Source organism: Rhinolophus sinicus, chromosome 11 (genome assembly GCF_057876585.1).
Source record: "Rhinolophus sinicus isolate RSI-liver-muscle chromosome 11, RSI-T2T, whole genome shotgun sequence".
NCBI classification, from domain to species: domain Eukaryota; kingdom Metazoa; phylum Chordata; class Mammalia; order Chiroptera; family Rhinolophidae; genus Rhinolophus; species Rhinolophus sinicus.
The window spans coordinates 12,274,211-12,292,304 of NC_142511.1; the positions used below are offsets into that span (position 1 = coordinate 12,274,211).

Here is an 18,094-nt window from a genome sequence, read left to right on the forward strand (position 1 = left end):
AGAAAACAACTTCCAAACGCAATATTTCATCATTCTGCGACTGCTCCCACCCATCTCCACTCCCCACCCCAGGCTTCTGATTATGCCATAAATGGAACGATCGCCAAAACTTCTATGACATGGGGCCACTTCTGAACACTTTCTGCTTCTTCCTAGTTCCTTTAATTCCGCCTAATTGGGTCAATTCTGTTTGGCGTTTCCAGCCAAACCAGTTCCCTCACTCTGCTCCCTTCATTTAGAGAAAAGGCCCAAAGGAAGCTCTTGCAATGCAAATTCAAATGCTTTACTTTTAATTGTTTCAGCCATGTGGAGTCAGCCAGCAACATGGAGCAACTAGCAAGGGACACCGGAGATTATTCCAAACAAGCTCTATCATTGGCTCACAAGGCTCTGCAGGAAGGAGGTGGAAGTGGCGGCCTGACTGGCTCCATGGTGCAAGGGCTTATGGGAAAGTATGTTTCAACAGGTCCTCAGGCGACCCGTGTAATCTGCATTCTCCCAGGGTATAATGCAAACCAAGTTCGAGGGGCCCCACGTTTCTTTAAAAATATATTAACACTAAGAGAATGCGAGTGTTACTTTGGGGGACAGCAGATGCTTTTAAGGCTGGAAGAACAATAAGTTGATTCATCCAAGTAAAGTTTGTGTTTTGATGGAGAGATTGCATGCTTGGAGATGGAGTCACCCTCTGTAGTGTTTAAAGGATGTGAGTAAACCCATCTGGTGGCATGGAGGATGTAAAAATTATATATTTATGTTATCAAGAATTGGGAAAGTTGGCTTGAATTTTCCTAACCCAACCTCTATCAACTGGAAGGCGTGTTTAGATCATGGAGAAGGGACACATATCTGACACACACCCTCATTTGGTTCTTCTGATAATTCCAACCGCATACTTTTAAAACAACGGGATGGGTTTTTGCTTTTAATAAAAAGATATTCTCAAAGTCCTCCCCTCACCCCCCTGCAGATTGGAGAAAACCAAGTCTCTGGCGCAGCAGTTGTCCAGGGAGGCCACTCAAACTGACATTGAAGCAGACAGGTCTTACCAGCACAGTCTGCGCCTTCTCCATTCGGTGTCTCAGCTTCAGGGAGTGAAGGATCAGTCCTTGCAGGTAAGGGCATCTCACCTGTGCGTTGATGTACAGAACCAGGGCCACAATGCTGTCTTCTTTGGGAGTTCTGTGACATGATTCAATCATCCAGTTGTGTGTCCATGTTGACCTTTGCTGCTTAGATTGGGAAGAGCATTTGTCCATCTCATTATGTATTTCCTGGTTCTCTAACCCCAGTCTTGGTCTCTGAAAAGGCCTTGGCTCACATCCTGAACCTACTATTAGTGGATAAACGTTTTATATCTCTCCCCTAGTTCTGGGTACTGCTGGAAATTGTTATAGATAAAAGTTGGTGTTTACATTTGAGTCCAGTCTAGAGTCCGTCTCTATGTTCAGCCACTCAGAAGACTTGTGTTTTTCTCACGTTTTGCATTGTTGCTGTCTTCAGTCCCAGACTTATTAAATTAAGAAGATTCAGCTTTCTACCGACAGCAAAAATCACTCACAATGATTCCCACAAAAATGTTCCCATGTATATAGTAACTAACACATAAAATAATAATAAAATAAAAAAACAGACAGAAAACCTGTTTGAGGGTGGTGGGATGGCTAGAAAGGGAATTAAGAAGTACAAACTTCTAGTTATAAAATAAGTCACTAGGATGTATGTACAGCATAGGGAATAGAGTCAATAATATCATTATAGCGATGTACGGTGACAGCTAATTACCAGGGGATCACTTTGTAAGCTATATAAATGTTGATTCACTATGATATACACTGGAAACTAATATAATATTGTGTGTCAACTATAATTTAAAATAAATTTGAAAAAAAACAAAAACCACCCATGTGATCCCTGGGGGACCTGCTGCCTGGCTGTCCTAAGGCACAGTGCCTCATTTCTGTTCGACTTTGGGCCTGGATTGTTGTTGTTTTCAAATAGTGTCAGGTCCTAAGAAGGCTGATGTGGTAACTGGTGAGCAAAAAGTCACATTTCTTTGGGCTCACAGGTAGAAGCAAAGAGGATCAAACAAAAAGCTGATTCTCTCTCAAGCCTGGTGACCAAACATATGGATGCGTTCAAGCGTGTGCAAAGCAACCTGGGAAACTGGGAAGAAGAAACCCGGCAGCTCTTACAGAATGGAAAGACTGAGATACAGGTATCCTCTTGTTAATTGATTTACTCAGCAAACACATGTTGAATGCATACCATGTGAATAAATATAGCAAGAGGAACCACTGAACACTCTCTAAAGGTCACGGGACTGCTGCTTATAGAGGAAGTAACTGAGCTACAGAGACCTTGATATAATTTCCTCAGCTCCACCCACTGAGTCAGTCCTCAAATCTCAGACTAAGACTCAGACCTCCTGGGTCCAATTTTGGCCTAGCTGTCTCTGCTAGCTTGGCTTCAGGAAATACCTAGAGTTTGAAATTATGATTTGCCAAACTATTCTTGTCCCTGATAGCAGACCAGAGGTTGAAACTGTCCTCTACATGGGATCCTTTGGGTCACCGTGTTATAAAGTTTGCTCTCCCCCAGGTTTGCTATAGAACCCATAGACTCTTGGGTGAATCAGCTCTCTGTGGTCACGAAGAGAAGTACATCAGAGTGATTGTGCTGGCAGGAATGCACTTCCCACGTGTACGTTAAATTTAATCTTGTTCTATCTGCCTATTTACAGAAATCAGGTCAATTGCTTTCCCGTGCCAACCTGGCTAAGAGCAGAGCCCAAGAAGCACTAAGTATGGGCAATGCCACTTTTTATGAAGTTGAGAACATCTTAAAGAACCTCAGAGGTGAGTGTTTCATGGTTCGGGTCACTTGAGTATTTTAAAGGTATGAGCAAGGCTTTGGTTTATTCTGATTCTTCAGCTATCTAAGTGATAGGTGCATTGGGTATTAATAGATGCTTAAAAATAACTCTCGAAAGAAAAGTTGCATTAATATTTTATGTAATGGATGGAACTGAACTAGATGGCAGAAGGCTTGAGTTCTGACGTCTGCTGGGTCATGTGACCAGGCTGCCCTGGCCATGTCACCATAGGCAGGTGACATGGCCTTTCCACACCCCAATTTTCTCCTCTTTAAAGGGAGAAGGTTGAACTAAGTGATCTTTTAGGTCCCTCGCAGATGCAGTATCCCACTACCATAAATTATTGTTCCTCTTTTTGGTACTGTGGTTGGTTCCTATATAGAGCCAATGAAGTTGCTTTGCGGTGATGATGGAGCAAACTTTATCACAGCATCCAGATCCCAGGAAATTTTGATTTGCGCCTTGTATAGATTTGGCTAAAGTTTCAGGCGTCTTCACTAAAAAACAAAAAGAAACACTCCTAAAATCTTGGGATTTTCTTCACAGAAAGTAACCTCTCTGCCCATTCCATCCAACCATGAACTACTGTCATTGGCAGTTTCGTGTGAAAGGTTCTGGCTTGAAACTTTGGGCTTCAAAGATTTCACCTGCGTCTGATTACCTTTCGGGTATTACGACTGTGGCAGTGGTGAGGACCCAGGGCAGACTGATTGTCAGTTCTCCTAAGCAAAGGACTAATTATGGCTCTTTCAAGTCCTCCTTTAAGATGCTTTCTCCTGGATAAGAAAGAGTAATAGGCACAACTTTCCCACACTCTCATTCCCAGGCTGTAATAACACTCTGGAATTTTTCTTCCAAACTTCAGCCATTTCCGTCATTCTTTGCCAGTTAGCGATGTAAGTTAGTTTTCACCTTCACAGCAATGTTTTCTTATCTTCATTTCAGAGTTTGACCTGCAGGTTGAAGACAGAAAAGCAGAAGCTGAAGAGGCCATGAAGAGACTCTCCTACATCACCCAGAAGGTTGCAGACGCCAGTGACAAGACCAGGCAAGCGGAAACGGCCCTGGGCGGTGCTTCTGCTGACGCCCAGGGGGCAAAGAACGCAGCCAGGGAGGCCCTGGAGATCACCGGCAAGATAGAACAGGTAAAGGGACATGGAGATGCAGGTTGGCACGGGCAGCTCCAAACACAAGGGTAGCGTGGAATGAGAGAGCACTGCAGTCACTTTGACCCACAGGGCTGTTGTGGTCCACGGTGGCCCCAGATCCACTTGGGCACCCTTTTTATTGATTGATCCCCAGAGCCATCATTGACTGAGTGCTAGAATACCCTATTTTCAGCTCCCTTTTTAGACAACTCCATAAAAACTAGAACCATCCAAGACTGTTTTTTTTATACAGACTATCATCTTCTAGAGCTGCTATAACAAAGTACCGCCAACTAGAGGGCCTAAAACAACAGAAATTTATTCTCCCACAGTTCCGGAGGCTGGAAGTCTAAATGTCAGCCGAGACTGTGGGTAGAAACATTCCTAACCTCTGGTGGTGGCTGTCAATCCTTAGCTTTCCTGGCTTTGCAGCAGCATCACGGCATCTCTGCCTGTCATCACATGGGGTTCTTCTCCCTGGTGTCTCCAGCTCTTCTTACAAGGACACCAGTCACATTGGATCAGGGGCCCACCCTACTGCAGTATGACCTTACTTTAACTAATTACATCTGCAACAACCTTCTATCCAAATAAGGTCACCATGTGAGGTACTGGGGGTAGGAATTAGGGTGGGGGGCACAACTCAACTCGTAACAACTATCATCAATGTTTTGATTCAAGACTATGAAATCGTGGCATTCTAGATGCCTTGTCCCTGTGTGCTATGGCTAAGCTCCACTTATTCATTTTTCTCTTTCCTTCCGCCGTGGGCCAGCACCGTGCTTGGTGCTGAGGATGTGGAGATGAGAAATGCCCTTCCAGGAGCATTCGGTGTAATGAGGACAGGCAGACTATTTACACTGACAGCCCCTATGTAAAACGCTCCAGTAGAAGCAATGCTTCTCAGATGGAAGAGAGTTTCGTAGTCCTTATTTAACCATGACTTCTGGAAAGCTTATGCAACTCTGGAAAACCCAGAGGGAACTGGGTTTGAGATCTGGACTGTGTGGCATCCCTCTTGGACCACTTGGTAACTTGCCAAAATCATTGCTAATTTTAGGTCCCTTGAGGGGAGAGACCAGTTTCATGTGCTTCCCTTTAGATCGCTTCTGGCGCAGAGACACCTGCAACTGGCTGCTTAATAATAACTATTGATAAAGAGAGGGATAAGATTCGTTCTGATGAAAACAAAAGTCAAAGCTGTAGCCCATTCATTCTCTGCACCCCAAACTCAACTGTCTCAGGAAATAAAGTCATTCAAAAAAGACTGTGGCAGCAAACAAACAGGACAGAGAATGAGATGAATCTTTCACCCTCTGGCTTCTCAACCGGTCTGTACTGTGTTCACCACTTGGTGAGGATTGACCTGAGAGGGAAGCAGTGTCTCACTGCGGACCCTCCTCGCCCCCAGAGACATCCCCCAAACTAACTTGTTGGAGGCAGCGCGTGGGGAAGGGTGTGTTCCCAAATCTGACTCTCCCCTTGTTCGTCTGACTTACTCCATCAGGGCCCAGCTGCAGCTGTATTTTTTCTGCAGTTGTCTTTGGAATGTTTTTGTGCCTCACCCCCTCTCTCCTTCCGTCCCTGGCTTCTTGTCTTCTCCCAGGAGATAGGAAATCTGAACTTGGAAGCCAATGTGACAGCAGATGGGGCCTTGGCCATGGAGAAGGGACTGGCCGGTCTGAAGAGTGAAATGAGGGACGTGGAAGGAGAACTGGCAAGGAAGGAGCAGGAGTTTGACACAGATAAGGACGCGGTGCAGATGGTGAGTTCCTGCTGCTTTCCAGGGGAGACGCCTTTAAACTTGCCCTTGTGGGAAACGCTCTTTCAACATGAGTTTGTATTTCTTTTTCCTCAGGTAATTACGGAAGCCCAAAGAGTTGATAACAGAGCCAGAAATGCTGGAGTTACGATCCAAGACACACTCAACGCATTGGACGGCATCCTGCACCTAATAGGTACATGGAACACCCACCACCATCCCACCCATGCCCCCGGGCTTCTCTCAAAACACTAACCAGACCTAACCCCGGTGAATGGGGGTCTTCACTTTTTTTTAAGGGTATCAGGAAGGCTGCTTTGTTTCCAGGCCCAGACACTTCAGGCAGGTTACTTTACATTTTCTGGACTCTGTTTTATCATCTCGAAGATGGGTCCCTGAGCACCTGTTGCCCTTGGAAGTGAAAGTCTGTAGGTCAAAGAGCTGCATGTATTTAGGGAAGTATATTGAGGCTCAGAGAGGTTAATAATGTCCCACAGATGACAAAGTAAGTTGCGAGTTTGAACTTCACAGCTAAAGAGCACCCTGGACAGCTTGACAGTCCTGCTAAGGATTCTAGCCTTGATCCTGAGGAGCTAGTAGACAGACAGCGTTAAGCAGAGGAAAAACATCATCACCATCTATTTCAGAAAGATCACGGGACGGCTGTGTAGTGGGGAGCTTGAAGGTGGGCTAGGTGAAAGGCAGGGTGAGACCGCTTAGGAGACTGTGGAAGTAATTGAGGCGAGAGATGAGGGAGCCTGCTCTGCGGTAGTAGAAGTGGTGAGGGGGGAGAATCTCCCAGTGTGGGAAGTCAAGGTCACTTGTTGATTCTGCTTAGACGCTCCCCAAACCACAGTTGTATTTTGACGTAACCAGTTGTGGAAACTTGAGCCACCTGGTAGATTACCCAGAAGAAGGTCCATGAGATACTACAACGTTTTAGGATAAAATAGATTTGATGGTCCAGTGTGGCAATAGCTCAGGTTTTCCCACAGAATTTGTCCAAAAAGAAAACTGATTTGAATTATAGTTCTGGATTTAGGTAGAACTGATGTCAGAGCCTTATGTGGCCTGTTTGATTGGGCTTGGACTGCAGCAAACACTGGACTACGGATTTGGTCGTAGACTCCAGCAGCGTTCAGGAAACGGCTTGGTTCTGCTTTCTCAGTTCAGTAGAGCGACGATAAAACCTGATTTTTCTGTGGGGTATTATCGTCATCCTGAGAGACCAATGTTGTCTGTGTTGTTATACTAATGGGTCTGCTTTGGGAGCCAATGAGCCCCAAAGAATAAAATACCCTCTAAGGGGAAAAAAAATACGCCCCAGTTGAGATTTTAACAGCTTTGTTTAGTGTTTTGAGAAAGATAATGATACCAATAAGGAGTTTAAAGAGAAAATGAAAAACAGGGAGAGAAGGGTCGATGGGAACTATTAAACATTTACTATGTGCCAGGCACGATGCCAGGTGTGTCCATGGTGTAATATCACCTAAGTATTTTTAAAGTCCGATGAGGTAGGTTTTATTATTATTTTATTTCACGGAGGAGTAAACAGAGGCTCAGGGAGGTTAATAATAGCCCACAGATCACACAGTAAATTGTGGAGGCAGGACTCAGGCTGACGTCTCCCTGTCTCCAGGGTTCCGGCTATTTTGGAATAGCCCACGCTGCCTCCCCATAAATGTGGCTATTTTGTCCCCAAGTTTACTTAACCTTCTCTGCATGTCATAGGCCCCTCAATTGTTGAATTCTGCCCTGCTCCCCCCTCCCCCCAGTGACGGACTGAGCCATTGGATCAACATTTTTGTTGTGGTGCTGTTTCTATTCTATTTGCTCTCTTCCGTCCTGGAACAATGACAGTTTAATCACTCTAGGTATAATAAACCCATGCAGTCACATGCTACTGCTCAGCTTAGATATGTACGCGAGGCAACCTGCCCTTGAGTTTGAATTGACCAAGGGCTGCTCACACCTGTACAAACTAAATGGATCTGGCCAGGTGCCCTTTATCCTGACATGAGTTTTAGGTCATTTATGGGTAAAGCACACCTGAACAAATGTGACTACATTTCATATTGGAAATAAACTAATAGCTAGCTCGGTTCCCACTGTTACCAGCCACAATGAAATCTTGAATCATTTCCTAACAGCTGGAATCCATTTGCCAAATAGCACAGCATACCTTGGCCTCTATAAAGCCTGCAGGCCAGCCAGTTTCTAAAGGTCTTCCAATGGCCAACGGCAAGATATTGCCTAAGCGTGGCTCAGAAAGGATCATTTGGGATTGATTCTGAACCCAGTGAGCTGTGTTGGGCAGACACCTCAGACAATACTCAATCCCCTACGACCTCCAACCTTTATCATTTTAGAGCATAGATGTTGACCTTACATGAGAGGAGAAATCCCAGCTTCGTACCACTTCATCGAGCTCAGAGGCTTGAACTGGGCTGTTCACCACACAGTAACTAGGCCAGTGCGCTCAGAATTTTTTTCTTGCTGACTTCTCATTTAAAATAAGCCTTTAAAAACGCGGCGGCATGCCCTTTGCTCTGAGCAGGTGGAAACAGGAATTAGTTAAGGGTCCAGAAGGGCCCACGTAGGATGAAGGAGATCTAACCACACACTCATCTCTGTTAATGCCTTTCTCATCCTCTAAACTAGGCCAGCCTGGCAGTGTGGATGAAGACGGGCTCATCTTATTGGAGCAGAAGCTTTTCCGAGCCAAGACCCAGATCAACAGCCAGCTGCGGCCCTTGATGTCAGAGCTAGAAGAGAGGGCACGTCAGCAGAAGGGCCACCTCCATATGCTGGAGACGAGCATAGATGGGATTCTGGCTGACGTGAAGAACTTGGAGAACATCCGGGACAACCTGCCCCCAGGCTGCTACAACACTCAGGCCCTGGAGCAACAGTGAAGCTGCCGTAGAGATTTCTCAATGGAGGTTCTTAGGATACCGGCCTCGGGGCTCAGGAGCCATCTCCTGTGGGAGGGTGGGACGGGGACATTGGAACAGGTTGACTAGGCATGCTCAGGTCAGCTGAACCTGATCCCATCCCTGAGACCTTGGCCAGATAAATGTCTTCACGCACCAATGTGATACCATTTGCTTCCTGATGCTGGGCAAATAGCATTGAGTATGAGACAGATCAAGGGTCTGGACCCCAAAGGGTAGACTGGATGGAAGGACAAACTGTACGGGCAGATGTTTGCCTCAGAATAGTCGTAAACTGAGTCCTGGAGTTTGGACAAAGGCTGCTGCGTTATACTCAGCTCATTCTTTGCATAATGTGACCAAAGGAACAATTCTTTTGACTGTACTCATGCATAAAATTCTTCCTAATGTCAGAACAGAAAGTGAAGTCCTGTCATTACTGTGGCCAGTGAAATACTATTGCCTCGTAGTATCCAATGCTCGTGTTGATCAGACTTCCTTCCACTTACCATCCGGTACATAAACACCTACTCCACTTTCAAGCTGGAAGAAGTGAGCAGTGATGCAGTAAGGGGCGTAACGCTGGCCCATTTGGAGCAATGGTGCCTGCTGGGGCCCTGGTACCTTCAAGTTCTTCTGGGCCTGGGAATTACATCCTTTCTCCTGATGGTGCCATGCCACCATCTTATCAGCATCTCCTACCAGCAAAGCAAACATTGGGAAGGTATTTACTCTTGGGTTTCAAAGTGGTAGAAAAATGTAGTTCGGGCCTTGAAAGAAGTACATAATTATCTAGCAGATTTATGAGTCCGAATTCAATCCCACTTTCAAACATTAAAAATTATATCATCTATGTGTTTTATCTCATTCTCTCCCTATAGCAGACAATGTTCCTACTCACACTTGAGCTGGGTAGAATCCCTCCTTCCATTCACCCATCCTTCCATCCATCCATCCATCCATTTATCCATCCTTTCATCACGTATTTATTGAGTACCTACTGTGTGCCAGGGGTTGGGTCACAGTGGTGACATAGTTTCTACCCTCATAGAGTTGATCGTCTAGTGAGGAAGACAAACATTACAAAAATAAATTTAAACTTGCGAATCTTATTTATCACAAGTGGTGTTTATTGCAATAAACCCTGGGTTTGCAGCCTCTTTTCTCAACAGAAAATGTTGCAAGAAGCTCCCATGGGGGTACTTGGATTTTGGCAAAGCTGAGATGGCCCTGGGTTGTGCACATGTCCTTGCATTCCAGCTGTCACTTGGCTCCTTTCCACAACTAATTGCAACAGACTTGAGTCATGATAACACCAGTGGGAATTGCTGGAAAAAACAGAGGTACTTCCACCTCAGCTAGGGAGACATGTGTGCTGCCTCTCCTCTGTATTTCCTTGGCTTTTCATGGACGTATTTTAAATAAAGAACAATTCTTAGATGCCTGTGGTCAGTTTCTAATTTATTAAACTCTAAGCCTAAAGTGGAGGTACCAAAGCAATGGAAACTAAAATGCCACAGAAAGAGCAATGAGTCCTAGAGTTACCATCCTTCATTCCTTTTTCTGAGTGTCTTGTTTGGCTCTTTCCAACCATGACGGTACTTTATGAGATTTAACTGGTGCCGTATCCTAAGCATGAAGCAAGATTTATTTCTGGAACAACCTGAGCAGCCTAAGGGTTATAATAATTTTTTTTTTTTTGGTCTTTTTTACATCAGCTATAAAATAAAGGTAAAATCAATAGTCTGTGGCACACCATCCATGCCTTTTAATAAATTGAAAGTTAATAAATTAAAATCCTGAACTGGCTGTCTACCCGAGTGGCTGAGGAAAGTATTCTGCCTCTGTCCACATTGACCCCCCAACTTCCGACAGGATTCATCACTGTGCTTTACCTTCTGTGGAAGTGAATTTGTAATCCTGTCTTGACATACTCAATCACATTTTCCGCAAGTCTCTTGCTGTAATTAACAACTGTGCCCAGAAAATTTTGTGTTTCGATTTGATTAACTACGATATCATGGAGACCTAAAAGCGTGCATAACTCAAACACAATAGACTTTTTTCCTTGCTCCTATGCCATGCTAGATGGGGAAAAGGCTGGCAGGGTGGCCCTCTACATAGTCATTTGGAGACCTGCCATTTACAACATGTGACTTTTAAGGTTACCCTGTCAATCATCTCCATTCCAGGTGGTGGAAAGGGACCAAGATATGGAAGAGGAAGACGCCTGGAGGGTTTCTGTGGGCCAGGCCTGGGAGGGGCTGTACATTATTCTCTCATGTTCCATGGTCTAGAACCTGGTATTATGACCCCATCTAACTCACAAGGGATCTGGGAAGTGTGGTCCCTTGGAAGGAAGCCACTTGTCAGTGACAATTCTACACTATGAAAGGGAAGAAGAATACATCGTTAGTGCTTGGCTACCATTTCCCCCGAAAATAAGACCTACCCAGACCATCAGCTCTAATGCATCTTTTGGAGCAAAAATTAATATAAGACCCAGTCTTATATTATGTAAGACTGAGTGTTATAATTATATTGTATTATATTGTATTGTATTATATTATATTATATTATATTATATTATATTATATTATATTATATTATATTATATTAAAGACCCAGTCTTATATTACATTAAAATAAGACTGGGTCTTATATTAATTTTTGCTCCAAAAGATGCATTAGAGCTGATGATCCAGCTAGGTCTTATTTTCAGGGAAACATGGTGTCTGTGTCCACTGAGTATACAGTTAGGCAGCACATATTCTGGGGAACTTAGTCAGGGACCCCATTAGTTAATAACCAAAGTACCTGCAATCATAAAAGGATTCCTCAGTGGGATAGAGTGTTCAATTTATAGAATGTTTTCCCTGATGAATGGGAGATGATCTCTGAGAAGAGATGGGGAATGGAAAAGTGACTCATGTGACTCCCTTGGTGTAGAAATGATTCCTTCATTTCTGAGGTTCTGACAAGTTGTCCCTAAGAAGAGAAAAGGGGCATGTGGCTTAGAGATAGCCTACCCAGGACTTAGCCTCTGTTACTAGTCTTAACCTCACCCTGCCACATTAAAGGAGCTTTCCTTCTGATTTCTCGTCAGGATTTATAATTTGTAGTGAAAACTTTCTTATACTTCTTCTCTGAGAGTTTACTGATTAATTGTGCCACTGGTGGTTGATTACGCATCATCCACTTTGACTCCTGGGGATTTCTGTTTGGAGACGGGGGTAGAGATGAAACTGCCCATAAACTATGATTTCTTAACAGATGTATTTCTGATCTTATTCCAGGATGTGGTTTCCTTTCAGTGCTGTTGGGAGGCTGGAGAAGAGGGTAAGAAGATACTCAGTAATGTCCAATGTTTGGAACAAGTCTCAAGGACCAGCGTGATATGTTTATCGTGTCTTCTTTTAATGTTTTGTATAGTCATGGGAATGTTATGGATTCTTGCTGTGGTTCAGTTTTCCCACCTGGAAAGCAGAGAGTAGATATTTTGCTTTGCTTTCTTTATACTATAGGCTGCACAGATCTTCCTAGGAATTTCCAAGACCTGAAGCTTACTTATGGGTCAGAAGGGAAGAAAGGTGTATGTCCGTGTATGTTAATTCATATGTAGTATATATATTTTATAAGTTAGTGAAAGTTAGCATATTAAACCAGTGTTTATACCTTATTTTAAACAAGGCCTCATCGTTATGTACTTTCAGGACAGAGAAAAAATTGTGTTTAGCTTTTTGACCAAAATGGCAAACAGAAGTACAAGTCATCAATTTACAAGACATATCAAGCATCATGAACCTGTGCCCCCAAACCCACACGGATATACATGAAGCCAACTAATCTCAATCTTTTTTTTTTTTCTAATCTCAATCTTAAAAAAACAAAAATACTAAGAACTAAAATGATTTAAAAATAACACATCTAACAAGTTGCTAAGCCTTAAATGAGCTGGCTTCACAGGAAATTGCTATGTCACCTTCTGAATCATGACTGATATTAGCTAATGACAATCACCATCTAGATGTAAACCAAAATGTAACGTACGTCACAACTAAAAATGAAATAAGAACTAAGAGTCATGGCAGGAGTGAACAATTAACGAATTATTATTATTTTTTTTGCTTTTTTACATTGCCAAAACAAAGTGTGAGTTGAACAATTTCTGTCTTAAGATCTTTTACCCAAAAGTAAGTTATTTGAGTTTTTAATTTTAAGAAATATATTTTTATTTCATAAAGAACTAATTTCATTGAGGAGCCAAAGCTAACCAAGACCAGACTATGCAGATTCGGTGGGATCTAAGATTTGATTTTTCATTAACTGAGAAAGTTTAGGCACAATTAACAAAACCATTAATTATTCTTCCTTGTTTACGATCCTTGGGTGTGGTTGTATATACTTTCCTATTACACATGTCCCATCAGCCGAATCAGGCAGAAAATCTGCTTTAAGAACATTTTGTACGACTGTTGGCTCCTGTCAAATAACAACATGAAGAAAAAGTGATTAATTCTACAACAGCAGAGAAGATTCTAGACCAAAATACGAGACTCTAGTAGCATTGTCTTATTTATTAACATAATTGAAACATTTTGTTGATAAAACTTTTGTCCGTGACTACTCGAAGCAAGAAAATTTTACTCAAAATATTTCACTGTGAAATGGTGTCGCAACTTGAATGCAGTTTTTATTGAGTTGGTTTCCCTAAAGCAAATCTTCCTCTTAACATGGCAGATTCAGTGACCAAAAAGTGATTCAAAGAAAGTTTCCCCCTCCCCATGCCAATCCTTGAGTTCTGGGCCCTGGGACTGAAGGAGGCAAAGAGTGTAACTCATTCTTAATGAACCAGAGCAAGCTAATAGGACACTCCAAATTTGCACAACAAAGAAACCATGTGAAGAGTTGAGTTTACTGAGAAGCTATAGGAAGGTGCAGACTGGATGAATTTGACAGCATCTTCGTCACTACCACAATGCTATTCCTAAGGTGTCCTAATTGGATGAGCTACAAAATTGGTCCGTTTCCATCTTTCTCATCTCCTCTGTCTGTTTTCCTGCAGTATAGTCTTGGGAGAGATCGTGAGCTTTTCGTATTCCACCAATTTATTTTTGCATTACTCTTTTGATGAATAAAATAGAACATGCTTCTCTCTCTTCGTCCCCTAAAGTGTGTGTGTGTGTGTGTGTGTGTGTGTGTGTGTGTGTGTGTGTGTGTGTAGTTTGGGAGAATAGATTTAGGCTGTTAAACACAAGTCATTTCTCCCTGTAATTCTCTGCCTTTTGCTGTAGATTGATGACTGAGTCTCGCTTTCTACGTAATGAGAACAGCAAGTTCTTTTATTCTTTTTGAGAAGCTGGAACATGAGACTAGATAATGCTGGGGAAAGGTAGGCCAATCTGAGACATGAAGAGCAGTGTCTCAGGAAGCTCTAGCTCTGGGTTTCAGGCACTTCAGTAAGAGACTTCCCTCCCCTGTTCCCATGTACATTCAAGGCAAGTGAAAGCAAGGACCCAGAGGCTGCCTGGGGTTGGCATGCGGGGGTGGAGAATGAGGTACCAGCTAGCAACCAGACCGCCTCCTTCCCAAAGGGGCATTCCTTGAGGAGATAGTCCTTGATACAAAGCGTTGCCCTCCTGACTGTTCTTATTCATATCAGCCACTTCCAGAAAAATAGGAGGGATACTTTTTATGCAAGGCAGAAAAATGTGGCTCCAGACCCCTCTGGACTCAATCATGCCAGGCCATGCCTTTCTCATAATCTCTGAGCCATGCCAGCCTTGGGTTGGCCTTTGTAGGAAGGAGGGAAGTCAGGGCCTAGAGGTCAGCCTGTTGGCATCTGGGGCACTCCTTCAAATTGCATCATCTTTCTGGTGTTGACCTTTACTGGGTCGCAGCACAATGTCCTGCCCTGGACTGAGAGAGGGGCTTTGACCTCCATGGGGCAGGGTGGGGAATAGACAATTCTACCCAAAAGGGGATTCACTTTTCCTCGTATTAAAGGAAAACTATTGTAACACGGTCCCTGTGACGACCAAGAGAGGACCTGCCCCTTTTCATTCCTGGAAATCTACTTCCATTGCCCCTGTTCTTCTCCTTAGGTCATCTTTTCTCCCTTTCTACGGGCCTTCCTGCCCCCACACAGCACGTAGAACCAGCCCGGTTCCCTCTCATGGGTTGTGGACTAAATGGCATTTGACCAGAGTCCAGCCAAGTAACCGAGTGGACCAAAGACACTAAAGACATCTTGTCTTTCTCGGATCTGCTCATAGGGAGCCTCATAGTAAACTCTATCCAGGAACTCCATACTCTTGAGAAAGCCCTGTCCCCCACGGAACGCAGCTCCCTGTTTCCCTTTGTTTCATTTGCTGACTTACAACTGTTTTGCCCAGACAAAGGCTCTTCTGTCTGTCTCTCTCCAGCACTAATGTCATCTTGAGCATTCTGGGTCTTTCTTAGCCCTCCACAAAGCAATCCTTTCTTGGATTCAGAGGGTCACTTTCTGGGATTTCCTCCAAGCTGCTGAGATTTCTTGATTTCTAAGGGAAACTTAGCTTGGCCTTCCTCACCATCACTTTCTCCCCCAGGACTGGCACATACAAAGCCATATAGAGGAGTACCTGGGTCAGACATATTTAAGGGAAAGATGCCAGGTAAAGGCTGAGAAGCATAGAAATCACATATTACTTGGTCAGTTTCATGGGCACCGGAGGGGCAGAGGCCAGGTGGTGTGATGACCTGGTCAGGAAAACAATATGTTTTTACCAGACCCTATACTTGCTGTCTGACCTTGGACCAGCCATTTAATTCAGTGGATCTCTGCTGCCTTATCTTTTTAAAGGAGAACGTTAGATCAACTAATCTTTCAAATTCTTTTCATTTATGATTCCATGTTCCTTAGCCAAACAACCCAAGAAGTATAACGCCCTCCTGGATGCTGCTCTACCACACTCTTCTGTTGAATCCTGTTCCTTTCCCTAAATGCTATCGATATTGCAGATGTGAAGTGTGTGGAGAAGACCGTTGTCTCTGGTGACAGATCTCAGCCGACCCCTCCTGGACCATAGCTGGTACTAGATTTTGATAAAATTATCCTGGTGCTCAGGAACGATTCCTCAAAGACTACTGGAAACCCAAGAGCCAGAGACTGGATGAGAGACACAGAGCACAAGAGAATCATTTCCTTTTGTCTCTCTAGCAGCACATGTGTGAGGCCTGAACAACTAGAAGAGTCTGTCAATACCGTTTCCAGGGACAGCAGAGGGAGGTGGGAAATTAGAGAGAAAAGGAGTGAAAGAGTTCAGTGGCTCTTGATGCCCCTCTGATCTCTGTGCTGTGAACCCACTCCCCGATTGGGCAGATTTCCTCAAATGGTAGCAGTGATGGCTGGGCAAGGCAGGAGATAAGACCAACCCCAGAAACAAGGCTGAGGCACTGCTTCTCAAGAAGGAGTTGACTTCAGGCACCACCTGTGTTACAGTTGGAGTGGGTGAGAATCATCAATTCCCATCAGGGCAATAAATTGCTTTCTCATAGGTCATCTGGACTTACATTACGACAGAGACATTTCCCAGACAAATGGGCAATAAATAATTGCAATTAGCAGAGGTCTCTAGGGATGAGTGAATTCCGAGCATGTTTTATCTCAGAAATGGCTGCATTATGAGGATTTGGCCTTGCAAATGTGACTCTTCTCAGATGCGGAAATGTGGCTAAGTGTGGCCTCCAACGGCTTGGATGGTACTCTGAAGGATCCTTGGAAATAATTGGGCTGGCAGGAAACCTACACTCTGCCATCAGTCACAACCCAAATAAGTAACTGTTCAGATGCCACCAGGAAATGGGAAGGGACTGGCTCTGCATGAGCAGAGGCCCAGAGTCTCAGGAAAATGGTCTTTCAAAACAAAGGAAATGGACTCAGAGTCTTCTAAGAAACCCTACTATTTCCAGACTTGCCTCCCAGGTTTCAGAACTTGAAAGTCTCGCTCCTGACCCCAGACTGGAGCTACTGCTGTGTGGGGGGCAGAGGGTGAGGAGGCAGGGGGTGTCGGGAAAGTGGAGGTGGCTTGACCTTCATTACTGGGTGTGGCCCTCACGCACGTACTGAGCGCTGCTGCTGGTTACAGTGTCCTATCAAAGGGAAGTAATTCCACAGGAATGCATCAAGACTACAAACATAAAGAATCACGGACACGGAGTTCATCCAAGTTCTATGAGGAGTGAACCACAACAATAAAAAACAAAACAAAAAGAGAAAAAACAGAAGAGAAAGAAAGAAAAATAGCCCTTTGTGGTAAAGGGCATGCTGGGAAGGCGAGAGCCAGAGCCGCCTCCCCAGAGCATGCTGGGAGGATGGGCACCAGAGCCGCTCTCTAGAGCATGCTGAGAGATGGACACCAGCACATCTCCAAGACTGCACTTCCCCCAACTCCCACCCCTATTCCCTCACCCACCCCCAACCCAGAGCCTAGAGGAAAGTTTGTCCGAAGATGACTGTGGAAGAGGGGATGCTGTGGTTCTCTGCAGGTCCCCCACACTGTGGGGGGTTGAGTCAGCAAAGGGGAGAACAGTCAAGATGAGGAGATGGAGAACAGAGAGGCAGGAGAGAAACAGGGGGACTGACAGAGACTGGAGGGGCCAGTGTGTTGGCAGAGGACGAGGGGAGAGTGGAGCAGAGGCCGTGTGGCTGCTAGCCCGAGGCGTTGATGTACAGCTGGCTCTTGAGAATGTAGTCGATGACCGGCTGGGACAGGTAGTCCACGACGTGGCCGTCCCCATGCTGCAGGGCCAGCCTGGATGAGAAGAGGCGGGAATCAGATAGACATCAGTCCCTGAAGCCAAGCAGGACTGGCCTGGCCACTCTCTTTCAGGGAAAGGGTTTACCCAACACCCCATCACCAGCCTTTGCTGAGGTTAAGTACATGGAATCCCTATTAGGAAATGCCCTCTTGCCCCATCCTGGGGACTCCATTTCATCCTGGCTCTGCCACTTGCTAGCTGAGGGACTTTGGGCAAGTAATTTAAGCCCATCTGTTTTCAGCTTTCTCTTCTGTAAAATGAGGGTACTATCTCAGTTACGGAAAGGATTAAAGGAGTCGTGAAAAGCACTTAGCAGATCCCAAGCACACAGTATGCATTTTAATGTGTTAGCTGTTCTCATTTCATTCCTTTGTGTTGCTCTACACCATGGTCTCCTGCAAATGAGTCTCACTGGGGTTCTTAGGATGGACCACCTCCTTTCCTTCCTACAGACGCCTGACAGGGAAGATGCTTTCTCTGAGGCCCTTCGCACAAGCCCTGCGGGTCTGTGAAGGGAAAGCACCAGCAGGTATGAAAGGGCTCCAGTAATTCCCTTTGGTTTCTGCACTGCTTT

At 44.6% G+C, this 18,094-nt stretch overlaps 2 protein-coding genes across 3 annotated transcripts in view; one reads left to right on the top strand and one right to left on the bottom strand.

The window, feature by feature from the left end:
• LAMC2 (laminin subunit gamma 2) overlaps positions 1-10,158 on the top strand; it is a 53,557-nt gene extending 43,399 nt beyond the window's left edge. For both annotated transcript variants that reach the window (XM_074322075.2, XM_088801629.1), the window contains 8 exons: positions 303-452; positions 971-1,115; positions 2,069-2,218; positions 2,744-2,858; positions 3,821-4,020; positions 5,630-5,788; positions 5,882-5,981; positions 8,447-10,158. In XM_074322075.2, coding sequence (XP_074178176.2) covers positions 303-452; positions 971-1,115; positions 2,069-2,218; positions 2,744-2,858; positions 3,821-4,020; positions 5,630-5,788; positions 5,882-5,981; positions 8,447-8,700 — 1,273 coding nt within the window. In that variant the 3' untranslated portion in view covers positions 8,701-10,158. The remainder of the gene's footprint in view (positions 1-302; positions 453-970; positions 1,116-2,068; positions 2,219-2,743; positions 2,859-3,820; positions 4,021-5,629; positions 5,789-5,881; positions 5,982-8,446) is intronic.
• Positions 10,159-12,807: 2,649 nt separating this feature from the next.
• Positions 12,808-18,094, bottom strand: part of NMNAT2 (nicotinamide nucleotide adenylyltransferase 2) — a 109,781-nt gene continuing 104,494 nt past the window's right edge. The window contains exon 11 of the mRNA XM_019737988.3: positions 12,808-17,513. Within this exon, the coding sequence (XP_019593547.1) occupies positions 17,411-17,513 (103 nt within the window). The 3' untranslated portion in view covers positions 12,808-17,410. The remainder of the gene's footprint in view (positions 17,514-18,094) is intronic.